This window comes from Canis lupus, chromosome 20 (assembly GCF_048164855.1).
Source record: "Canis lupus baileyi chromosome 20, mCanLup2.hap1, whole genome shotgun sequence".
NCBI classification, from domain to species: Eukaryota; Metazoa; Chordata; class Mammalia; order Carnivora; family Canidae; genus Canis; species Canis lupus.
In genome coordinates, this window is record NC_132857.1 from 37,049,640 (window position 1) to 37,062,434 (window position 12,795).

At 42.9% G+C, this 12,795-nt stretch overlaps 1 protein-coding gene across 10 annotated transcripts in view; it reads left to right on the forward strand.

The window, feature by feature from the left end:
- The window catches only part of CCDC93 (CCC complex scaffolding subunit CCDC93), a 90,939-nt gene that overhangs the window by 35,918 nt on the left and 42,226 nt on the right, over window positions 1-12,795 (forward strand). For 6 of the 10 annotated variants that reach the window (XR_012013132.1, XR_012013133.1, XR_012013135.1 and 3 more), the window contains 4 exons: window positions 2,977-3,013; window positions 6,115-6,207; window positions 6,509-6,559; window positions 7,413-7,499. Coding sequence is in view for 4 of the 10 variants with exons in the window: in XM_072788941.1 (XP_072645042.1) it covers window positions 2,977-3,013; window positions 6,115-6,207; window positions 6,509-6,559; window positions 7,413-7,499 (268 nt within the window). In the remaining 6 variants the exon portion in view is untranslated. The remainder of the gene's footprint in view (window positions 1-2,976; window positions 3,014-6,114; window positions 6,208-6,508; window positions 6,560-7,412; window positions 7,500-12,795) is intronic. The other 4 variants (XR_012013134.1, XR_012013137.1, XM_072788942.1 and 1 more) reach the window with 1 other exon arrangement.

Sequence of the window (12,795 nt, forward strand, 5' to 3'; positions counted from 1 at the left end):
ACTGTCCTAGTCCTGGGGATATAAAAGCAAATGGAGCTGTCTGTGAACATTGATAACACTGTTCACATCTAAAAAGTGGAAACAGCCCAGATGTTCAACCCAGATGTCAACAAGAGTGTGGTTTATCCATGTGGGGGGATAAGTCATTAAGTCCTTTTTAGTTATAAAAAGGAATGAAATCCTAATCCATGTTACAATACGGATGAACTTTGGAAACATGCTAAGTGAAGAAACCAGTCACAGAAGGCCACCTAAGATTCTGTTTCTATGATATGCTCAGAGTAGGCAAATCGGTCAAGGCAGAAAATGGATTAGTAGTAGCCAAGGGCTGGAGACGGGGAATTGGGACTAACTGCTGGTAGGTATGGAGTTTCTTTCTGGAGTGATAGAACTATTCTAGAATTAGATAATGGTGATGTTTGCACAGATAGTAAATCAACTACAAACCACTGAAATATATGGTTTCAAGTGGTAAATTTTATGTGATATGAATCATATCTCAGTTTAAAAAATGAGTGAAGCACCCCCTCCAGGAGCTCAACAGATTTATGGGATTACACGTAATTATTGTACCTGGTGGAATAAGTGCACTGGTGCCTAACTTGGGCCTTTGGGTGATCAGAAGGGTCTGGGTCTTCCTGTAACCTCTGTCTTTACGAAGGAGTAGAAGGGACCTAGGCACTGAGTCACTCACATTTAGTTGTTTACTGCTTTATTTGGAAAATGCGTGTAAAGTTCTGGGTCCTTAAATGGAGGTATGTCTTCTGCCTAAGGATATGTTGTCTGCCCTAATGGTCTCCATAGACTAAATGTCTGGAAAATGAAGGAACACTCAAGGTGCAAGGTTACTTCCAGGAGTGGGGAACTGTGCTGAGACCCTCTGTTGGTCAAGGTTTGCCAGATGAGAACACAACCCTCTGGCTAGGTTCAGCAGAAGGAGTTGACTGCATGGATCCTTAGGAACATTTGAGAGATGGGATCCAGGCTGAGCCAGGGTCACTTCCCAAGTAACACATCAGAACCGGGCCTCCAGGGATGCTGCTTCTGCCTCCACCATGGAGAAGCTAGGTATCAGCCTTGTGGGGTTGGGAAGCCAGTGCCATGGCTGCTGACAAAGTAACCGTGCCACCTCGGCCAAAATCAGGATGCCACTACCACAGCTGCTGATCCCAGAACCAGGTTACCTCTGTGATTGGCAGCAGCACAGCACACCCTTGATGCCCTCCCTCTCTCCTCATCCAGCTGCTGCACATTCAGAATGCCTAGAAGCATACCTGATTGGTGGAACCTATGTAGTATTCCAAACCCTTGGTACAAGGGACTATATAGCAAATAGAGTCTTTGTGGGCACCTGGATGGCACAGTTGGTCAAACATCCAACTCTTGATTTTGGCTCAGGTCATGATTCCAGCATTGTGATATCACACCCTGCTCAGTGTGGAGCCTGCTTGAGGTTGTCTCTCTCCTTCTCCCTCTGCCCTCCCCACTTCCCCTCCCAAAAAAAGAAAGTCAAGTCTTTTGTTTTCCAGCCTCTGCAGTATAGAAAGATGCAATAGACATTGTGAAACCAATGCATAGAATCCACCATAAGGTCCTTTAGAAAATGTGTGTGGACACTGTGAATTTAACTCCAGTCTGCTGCACTTTGTGCCTGTACATTGATGCTTAATGAGTGGGCACACTGTGCCCAGCTATCACTCTGTTGTCTCTCCAGTTATATGACAGCCTACTGCAATGTCGGGTCATGTTCTGGCTTGTTGATTTCTTCATGTTCTTCCACTTATGTTTAGTTTATTTGTTCAGCATACACTGGAAATACAAACTGTAAAAGTGGCTCCCATGCCCTCTGGTAAAAGGATGCAGACATGCCCAAAGACAGTTGGATGTGATTGCCGTCTGGCGGGAACATGAGCAGTTACAAGATGGATGGGCCAGGGCAGAGTGTCATGCATAGGTGATGCTTTTGGAGAGGAGGTGGCTTGAGAGCTGAGGTGTGGGGCACGAATAGGAAAGTAGGAGAATAGCACGGTGTAGGCAAAGCTGTCTGTCAGGCAGTGGATGTATAAGCGCATGTCAGGTGAGGAAGTGAGGCTAAAGAGTTGCTAGGCAGAGCCATAGAAGGGAAACCCTAATGAAGGTGCCCGGGAGGGAAGAAGACTGCCATGGACTCTTGCAGACGAGGTCACTAGAAAGCTGGATAGGGAGTGAAACAAGGGGTGAGAGTGCTTTGAGGCCAGAGGCCAGTGCACTGACCCAGCTAGTGAGGCATGGCATGAGTGAGGGGTGAGGAGGAGTCTTTAATTTGCTTTTCTTAAATGGCTGCATGTAACTTTAACTCTTTATGAACTATTTGAAGGTAAGTGAGCTAGGGTGCTTTGCATAATGCTTTTTGTTTTAGGTTGAATGGTTTTTGCATTGTTATACTTGCTTTTAAAAAAAAAAAAAGAGAGAATCTAAAACTAATTTAAATTAAAGTGCATTTGTGAGTTTCATCAAGTTTAAAGTTGCCTGAAGTGAACAACATAACATTGTTGGCATTGTGCTTGGGCTGTGTTTGAGAATGAAAAATGGGCCAGACTCCAGATTCTGAACATAGACATTAGAGAGCATCCTGAGCCCAAACAAACACATTCACATTTGTTTATACAGAAAGTTTTAAGGCTTTTAGCCTAAACTTTAGATCTGAAATGCAGCTCCTGATTCCAAGAGTAATGGTTGCACTTAAAGAGAATATTGCACTCTGTACCCTCTGAGAGTTCCCATTTGTAGTATTCATATGGCAAATAGAATGGCTGGCCCTTTATTGAAAAACAGTGGAATATGTTTGTGGTTCAGGCACTTAAAACATTTTCTCCAGTTACCATATGGCCTAAATTTTCTTCGGCACTTCTCATATAAAAATCCAACCAAAATAGTTTGACCAAATTTGTGTGACTTTTGAATAGTAATCGAACTCCCCTTTTTTGTGGCCTGCAGGAGATATGGATTTAGCCGCCAGAACAAAACAGAGAAGGTAAGAAAAGCCTAGATAATGGGAGAGAACATTGAGAGATGGAAGTGCCCTTCCCCTTTGCCTCTGTCCAACCCTGACTAGCTGGCCGGCCACCTGCGTTAGCAAGAGTAGGGTGGCAGCACTGTGGCACCCCAGGCTCCAGTCCCTGGGCAACCCCGGGGCAGTGGGGATGTGGCAGCTGTTTTGGGCAACTGCATCTCCCGCCTCAAATCTGCAGCCTGCCACCTTTGTGGGCCAGGGAGCTGAAGCAGCAGGCTCAAGGAAAGGCTGGAAGTGAAGGGTAATTGGAAGTCATGGCTCCGGGGGCAGTCCCACAGGCTCTCCTAACCCCAGAGGTATGAAGATGAACTTCAGGGCCCTCAGCACCTCCCCCCACACCATGAGAGAGACACCTTAGACAGGTATGAGCAAGGTGCTGGCAGTGATGCAGAGCACAGCCATATATTGCAAGCCTGCCCTAAGATAACCTAGTATGGAAAAATCAGGTAAGTCAAGATGGGGTTTCTGACTTTACAGAGCAGTCTCAAATTTTACTTATTTTATATATTTCTTAATGATCCTTAATTGTCAGCTGTAGGGCAGTCATGTGCATTGTATCATCCCAAATCCTTGCTGTGTCTCAGGCGCTTTGTTCAGGACTCTGCATGTATTTTTTTCACTTACTTCCCTGAATAACTCTATGAGGAAAATACTTACTACCTTTTTTCAGAAAATCTAAGGTCAGAAAGCTGTAAGGCTCAGAGAGGCTCCAGGATTTGTCCAAGACCACACAAGCCCCTAAAGTGTCACAATAAGGATCTGAACCCAGGTCTGTGTACCATCAAAGCCTGTGCTTTTAAATAATAAAATGCTAACTAAAGTTGTCAGTGGCCTCTTAAAAAGTAGAGTCCTATAGTTTGAGATCTGTGGGTACCTTTTTTTTTCTTCACTCCCCATGAGATGCCTAGAGTCTCTTGTGTGGGACACTTACTCCCTTTGCTCCCTCCTGCCCCACCCCCTTCCTCTGTCCAGAACCACCATCCTTCAGTCCTTCCTGGAAGACTGCTGTGGCTCCCAGCCTCCCTCTGCTTTATGGGGTAGTTATTGTCTCAGTCAGTAGAGGGCACAGATAGTGACTAGGAGCGTGTATTCTGAGGCCAGACTGGCTGGTTTCAAATCCCCTCACTCTGTGACTTCAGACCATGGACTTAATCGTCATGCCTTAGTCCACAACATCTGTAAGATAAAGGCAGTAATTGTACTGCCTCACAGTGTTGTTATGAAGACTGAGATGTAAAGGACTAGGAATGACCCATCACACAAGAGATAACTAATAGCATTAGCTATTTTAACATTGATAGTAGCAGTTCATTAGCAATCAGTCATCTAGTGATTATGATAACTTCTTTTTTGGTTTTCTTATTACTTAATTTTTCCACAGTCATATTTTTATTCTTAACTAAATGGCCATTTCCCCCAAAGCAAAGTGTTCTCTGGATTTGAGTGTGTCAGGTAGCATCTAATACATAATAAGAATTTTATGTGTACATTCAGTTTGATACATAATTTAGTCTGAAAAGAATGTCTGTACATATGGGTATTGGGTGCATTAGCTATGATTGGAAAAGTCATGCGATGCCCATCAAATAGTATTCACTTTGGGCTTGTCTTATCCCCCATGGATACAGGTTTCTTCCACTATCCCAAAGTAGAGTGTACTTCTGATGCCTTTTATAAGTTAAAATAATGTAAAGCAAAGAAGCAGTTGCCATGAATTTATATGAAAAAATTTTTGAGCTTTCCTAGACCCAAAAAAGCCTAGACACTCTTAGGCTTTTCTGTCTATACCTTGCTAACAGACACACAAATTGTAGTAACGCACAGATGCGCAGATACAGTTCTAAGCTTTGGCAGCTTGATGCTGAGATGCTGAGTGTCGTTCCTGGGAAAGAGGCGCAGCAGCCCACTGTCACTGCCAGGGGCCATGCTCCTTCTATAATGGCTCCCAGCTAAACACACACTGAAAACTGTTTTCGCTTTCACCCTTTTTTGTAAAAGTGAAAATCCTTTTTAAGTTTCTTTTGGTCAACAGCAACAGGTACAAATCTAGATCTTCTGTGAAACAATGTCACCTAACAGAAACTTTCCAAAGCAGAGGTTACCTGTACACCCAGCAGTTAGGCACTTACAGTGTTCCCTGGGATCAATTATAGGCGTGTTTTAGAAAAGCATCCTAGAGTTGAGATGGTCTGCGAAGGGTATCTGAGACCACCAGTTCTCTTTTTCAACCCAAGAAAACCCTGATATCCAGAGAAAGTAAGCCTGACATCAACCAGCTGGTGGCAGACAGAGCTGGAATTAACACCAGGCACATTAGACTTCCAGTGCATGTTTGAGGAACAGCATTTATTTAATCTAGGTGTCTTGAGTGTGGTGTGGTATGGTAGTGGATGCTGGCTGGGTCCAGAGTATAAAGCTTGATCACCAGGTGAAACAGTTCAGATTTTTATCCTTCAGGCCAGTGGTTTTTAAACTATGTTGACCACTCTTGGCAGGAAGAATTCTGTTTTTCGTCATGATTTAGTACACACACAGAGAGACACCTCCAAAATAAAAGTTTCACAAAGCAGTACTTAATCCTTTACTACATGTAATGTGCTCTGATGTGTCCTGTTCTTCTTGTTTAATTTCTATAGATGCTGGTCATACCTGCTAAAGTACTTGCAGGTAAACACTTTTTACTGATGTCCCACCCATGGGTCTCAACTGGCAGTTTGAAGAAAAAAAACACTCTGTCAGAAAGTGATTTGCTCTTGAAGGCATTAAAGCAGAGAGGAGCCCCTCAAAGGGCAAGTCTGGCAAATGTGTGTGACCTGATAGGAATTTAATCAGCAAGCAGAGTAGGAATGGAGCTAGACATGGGGTAAGGCCTGGAGCTCAACCTGCTCCATCTGTGGTTGGAATGGAAGCTCAGGTCTCTGGATTTCCCACTCTTTGTCAGGGAACCGGTTCATCTCTCCCAGTTTGTGTATTGCATTTCACAGATTCGTGCCCCTTTGCATTGTCCTTTCTCTAGAGTCTTCTTCTCCAGTGCCCAGCTATTTTTGCATCTTCCTTTCCAGGCCGAGGACAAGAAGACAGCACTTCCCACAGGACTCTCAGCTTCGGAAAAAGCTGATGCCCATGAGGAGGATGAGCTTCAAGCTGCTGAAGAGGTGTGTAACCCACATAGGTCCCCTGAGGCTTCTGTTTCTGTCATCTGGGGAGGATTGCCCTTTCATCGCCAGCTTTGCAAAATGGCCAGCTGCCTTCCACCCCCAACTGCTGTTAGCTGGCCTCTCATTCCCTTTCAGTTTACTTTTCTCACCTTCCCACCACCACCCACCCCATGAGGCTCATGATGAAAGAGCAAGTAAACAACCCTTGGATTGCACCGCAAAGGTCTTATGTAGAGACATCACGGAAGCCTTAGAACTGGGGTCCACTCACTGTTACCTCTCCCCGTTCCTCTTCCAGCAGCGTATTCAGTCACTGATGACCAAGATGACCGCCATGGTGAATGAAGAGGTAAGGGGGACTGTGTTGGGGTGTGTATGTGTGGAGGTGGGGATGTGGAACCTCCCTGAGCTGCTCAGTGGGGGGCTAACCCCCAGAAGGACTACCTTCTTCAGAGCCCTCTCTTTTTAGCACTCAGTATTTCCTGTTTCCTTGGGGTTTTTCTCTTAGGACACTGTTTTACTAATGCGTAGTGTTGCTGTCCATATGTGAGAGAGGGATGTCCCTGTTGGGACAGCATCACAAGGGCCTCTGTAGAGGAGCCTTGCCAGCCCTGCCTCTCCTATAACCACCCTTGCCAGACGAGCCCTTGCCTTCTGTTTCCCTCCCACGCTATCTAGGTAGGAAGTAGAATACTGCATTTATCATTGGTCTTTCCAAAGCTCAAGGCCTGTCCAAGAGGTTTATTAACCAAGGGCTTTGAAAGGATCCCTCCTTTTTAGGGCAGGAAAGGCTGGTGGCAGTAAAGAGGTATTTGGAAAGTTCTAAGATTCCCACTCCTCTCCCATTTGTACTTCTTTTTCCTGAGTCCTCAGCCGTTAGGTTCCCTGTAGGCTCTGTAGTGACCCTCAGGAAGAGACCCTGAGATGGGGTATTTGGAGTAAAGAATGACTTCCCAGGGGTATCCAGGGACCAGGAAGAATCTGGCACAATGATCCGAATGACTCAGGAGGTAGAGAGGTGGCTTAACATTTGTCCCAAGGCTTGTTTTCCACTTTCCTTGCCGTTGAATACCCTAAACAAAAGCTAGAGTCTTTCCCTCCCAAGACTGTTGTTTTTGCTATACTACTTCGAGCATTCAGATTTTCCAGTTCTGTGAAAGACAAGGCATGGCCTTAAGAACCCCCTCTCCCTGTGATTGCAGAGCCGCCTCACCGCCAGCTCCGTGGGCCAGATCGTGGGACTCTGCTCTGCTGAGATCAAGCAGATTGTGTCCGAGTATGCAGAGAAGGTACATGGGGGCCCAGCGGGAGCTTTTGCCTCAGGTCATGCCCTAGGGATTTGTTCTGTGTCCCTACACCCTCTCGAAGCATTGAAGGAGTTAAGTTGTAATTCACCAATGACATTTGTCACTGAAACCATGCATGCCATGCAAAGCCGTCAGCATTTGCCCGTTAGCTTGGTTAATTTTCTTCTACAGTGCCTATTTTTCTATACATATAAAAAGAAAACCTGTCTCTCAGAGCGATTATCGCATCTGATAAATCGATGTCTGAGGTATAGCACAGGCATTTTTCCTTCTCTACCAAGCTTCTTATAACTCGGGCTCACTTCAGTGATTGGGTCGAGGAATAAGCTTTGCACTTAGGAGACAAACCCCATAACTCAGCCAAGCCCAAGGCAAAATTTTTTGTCCCACTTTATTAAAAGGGTATAGAATGAACTAAAGCCTAAAAGTCATATTTCAGTGTTAGATTTTTTTCTATTCTAAGAATGGGCAGCAGGACCTTGACTATTTCAGGGAGACAGTGATTAATCATTTTGCACATAACTGATTCTGGTCCAGCTGAGATGTAGTATCAGTAAAATCAGATTTACAGGGCATTGTTTCACATCCTTCCTTTCCTGGCCATACTCAGTCCATCCCCTAAAACGTTGATGTCTGTTGAAGCATCTAGCTTTGCTTTCCCTGTCTCTGAAGCCTTGACGACAAATTAGTTCTGCTCCGACCCTCCGTGCAATATTCTTCTGAAGTGATTTTGCACAGATGATGTACTTGGGGAAGGGATATCTCCTGGAACTGAGAGTTATGACCTACTGTAAACACAGCAGGTGGTCACCTCCCACAAAGTGAGGGGTCTTTTGAGTAACACAGTGAATAAAATGGCTTAGAATGTCTAGGACTGCGATTCTCATGTTTCTCCTACCCCCCCTACCAGTCAGTGCTTCTGAGTACAAGTTTTCTAGTCCAACTTGCATAAAATCCAAAGTGTCAAAAAAAAACAAAAAACAAAGTGTCCTCTGTTTCAGTTTGCCACCCAGGCAAGGTGACAGTGGTCAAAGTGTCCTCTGAGATTTGATCGGAAAAAGGACTTAGGTAATTCTTGAAGTTACAAATCAGCTTAAAAGCCTTGAAAATGTAGATGAGGAGAATGATTCATTCAGCGCCCCAACAAGAAAGTTTCTTGTGAGGTCTGACACACATGGATGGCAAGAGTGTCTATATTTGCCCTTACATTTCCCTACAACATTGCTAAATCCAGTTTGTTTTTTAAAGACAACTAGAAGATGCACTCACAGTGCGGGCCCTGACTTTTGTCTTCACCCCCCTTGGGCAGATAGGAGCTCAGATTATTTTAAGGGGAAAACAAGCAGGCCGACTCTCCTTTGTTGGTAGTATGCCCCTCCTTGCCTGGGATTCCTCAAGTTTACCTCTCTCCCCAGTTAGCTTTGCATGTCCACGTTTCCTTCTGGGTCTCTTATCCCCTGAACTTTCCTCTCCTTACCCTCTTACAGTGATCTATACCCAGTACCAGCAGCTATGCTCTCTACCTACATCCCATTCTGCCAGAAAAGAGTGACATTAGAAGTAGTTTTGGATGGATCTCTTTCCAAGGACATATATAATTAAACTTCTTACGGAGAATTAGAGGTCCAGAATTTACTGCTTGATTGTGCTATTTGCATCATATATGTATATCTTAAAGCATTAAACGTGATGATTTTTAGAATTAAATTGCCTTTAATCCTATTCCCATGTTACAATCATCTCATTTGCATATTACCTTCCAGGGTTAGTCCCACATATCCATGGTTGTTCCTAGTTGCAGCCATCAAGTATGTCTGAAAGAGGAAGGGTGATATAGTTAAAAAGACAGTGTATGAAGTTATATCTTGATTCATATCTGTCTCCTCTACTTTCCAGCTATATGATCTTGACCAATTTGCTTAATCCCTCTTTGTCCTCGTATGTCCCTCTATAAAGTGATAATAACATTACTTTGCTTAAAACATTGGGGTGAAATATGACTAAATGCCTCCAACAGTGCCTGGCACATGATAGCTATTCAGCTAATGGTCACTTTCATTTACTTTTTTATAGTCTGCATTTTTTTTCGTTTTTGTCTCATCAAATTCTGAACATTTTCCATGCTTCTAGCCTTTGCAGTTATTTGAATACTAGATAATCCATGTGTTAATACAGCCCAATTCATCAAACATTTTTCTATTGTTAGACTTTTAAGTTGTGTTTGCCGTTGTGGATAATGCTCTTGTAAACTGAGCAGATAGTTTCTGCTAAAAGGTTTACTAGGAGTTGGATGTTGGATTATGACTCTTTGTTGCTTTACAAATAAGTTGTAACAACATAAAATACTGTCAGTGATGAAAGGACTTCACCATGGCTCTACATTTCCAATGTTCATTTGTCTAACTTGCTACTTTAGTAGCTATAAAATGGCACCCGAGAGGATGGACCATGGTTCCATATTTTTGTTTGCTCTATTTTCTATTGTATAAATTATCTGTTATTCCTTGTACTCATTTCTTTTGGATATGTGGTGTTTTTCTTGAAAATTTGAATATAGTCTATATTCTAGATTTATATATTTCTTCACGAAGTATTTCTTGGCCATTATTTTTGTATTGCTTTTCATTATAAATAAGGAATTTATACCTAAATCAGTGTATCTTTTTGTTATTGTTTGCAGATGACAGGGTTATCATTTTTCCATGGATCCAATAAAATAATCCATTATATTTCAGCTCATCTTTTCCTGATTATGTGTAATTCTTTAATTTATGTGGAATTCACTTTTATTTAATCTAAAATGGGATCCATGCTAATTTTCCTCCTCCTATCCACTACCCTAATACTATTTATTAATAATTTCTTTATACTCACATGGAGATAGCTTATTGTATTTTTGTGGTTTTTATCTAATTTAAACTGTATATGGACTCTTTCTTATTTTCTTGGTTTTACTCCTAATTTTGTGCAAATTCCGTGATGAAGTTATATTTAACTTTGTTGTAGTTGTTGTTTGCTTTATTGTTTACTCTTGTTTTGCCAGTGGCCTACCACCAGAGACCACATGGAAAACACTATAGTTGAACATTTGGGTTTATTGCTGGTGCTAGTGGGGGAGGCTACTCACCAGTGAGGAGCCATACGGCATCTTAGTAAGGAGGTATTAAAAAAAGACTTACTACAGAATTTGGGCTTGTTTTAGGTGATTTGAGGGAAGGACCAAGAAAGTAGGGCTTTGTTCTGTGAACAGAATGTTTTAAGGAAGGGGAATTCTATTATAAATGAGTGTCTAAATAAATTTTATAAGATAGGAGGAAAAATTATAAAAGATGGGGTAATGAATCAAGTTTAAAGCTGTATACTCATATTAGCCTGTATAGGGGGATGTTTGGTCATTTTGGTAATTTGAAGAATGATTAGGTTTTATCTGTATTCAGACATGATTACAGAGGGGTCATGTTTTTGCCTTCATCTTCAAGACCTTGTGTGATGTTGACATTCTTTGGAATTATCTTTTTTTAACATCAGAACCCAGTATGTGCAGGGCAGCTCCCAGCAATATCAGGGCCTTGCTGAGAATGCCAGGTTGGCTCTCAATGCCAGAGACTGCTTTACTTTTTTCTCTTTGTTTGTATATTTAGTTATCTATTGCTTCATAGCAGTATTACTACAAAGGTCGTAGCTTAAAACAGCACACATTTATTATCTCACAGTCTCTGTGGGTCAGCAGTTGAGCACAGCTTAGCAGGGTTCCTTGTCTAGGACTCTCACAAGATTACAGTGAAGGTGCTACCCAGGGCTGCTGTCTTCTCTGAGGCTCACCTGGGCAGGATCCACTTCTAAGCCCATGTGTTTGTTGGCAGCATTCATTTCCTGTTGGCTGAAGTACTCAGCTCTTGCTGGCTGCCAGCTGGAAGTTGCCCTCATTCCTTGCTGACTTGTAGCCTTCCCCAACTTTGTCACTCGTTTCATCAAAGTGCATCTAGCACCTCCTCATAGGCTAGACATCACAGTTTTATGTAACGTAGCCATGTACCTGTACTCACATATATCCCATAACTTTGCTGTATTCTCTTGGTTAGAAGCAAGTCACAGGTCCTACCCCCATTCAGGGGAGGGGCTTACACAAAGGCCTGAACCCCAGGAGGCAGAGAGGTTGGTGTTTTCGTAGGGTTGTCCACCATGATGTATGTGTTTTTCACTTAATCTTACTGCCATAAATTGGGCTAATCCCAGGCACTGGTAGTTTATCCAAAATCCATACCCTTACCTTCAGGATTTTATAAATGAACTCCTTAGAAGTGCAGATGGGATTGAGGGATGCCCAAAAGGGAAGCCATCAGAGAAACTTGAAAGAAACCCAAATTAGGCTTTGAGCAGGATGGATTTTTGCTTAGTGAAGAAAAGGGACAAGATAGTTTTGGAAGGATGAAAGAATGAAAATGATTTTGTGACCGGGGAGTGAATTGAACAGCCTGCCTGGTACAAGTTGGAGAGTTGACAAGCATTGGGATATAAAAATGTGGTAAAACACATGTGCAGGCTTCTCTTTGATTTGTAAAGTTCACAAGTTCTTATAACAGCATAACATGATAAATAATCCATATGTTTCAAAGCAAGTCTCTGAGATATGTAACTCAATTGAATATAGTTCCTGTAAAGCAGCAGGGAAGAGGAATGTGAAGAAGCTCCCAGATATATAATTCATGAGTTCATGTAGGCTCTCGGCCAAGGAGCGCCATCTCCCTGTTTTTCCCTGAAGGGTAACGCCCTTCCCAGAATGTGCTAGATGAGACACCACTGTGCTTTTTGGTGTTGATGTCTAATATGCTCATTGCATTTGCATAGGGAAGGAGAGTCTATGACTGTGATTTGCAGAACACTTAAAAAGCCTGACTGTCCAAAACCCACTTCTGCTCTACTATCCCCCACTAGCTTGAGCCAGAAGAAAGGGAAGGAAGCTGAGCCAGGGAAGATGCCAGGTCCCTAGAAGGGCAAGAAGGGACTCTCCCTTAATGCCACCCACATACTAACCAACCGTGTACCATTTCAGCCACTATTACTTGACAGCCAGCTAAATCATTCCTTGGTCAACATCTCCCTGAGACAGAATCTTAGAACATTTTGTAAATTTAGAGGCACAGCTCTGTCTTAGGGAATCCAAAGAATCTATCTCCTCTGTACTAGAATTATTTCATTAATTCTCAGAGCCGTGTGTCCCCTCCTTACTATAATCCTCTGCCTCCTTCATCATTATACTTACTCATGTACAGTTGAA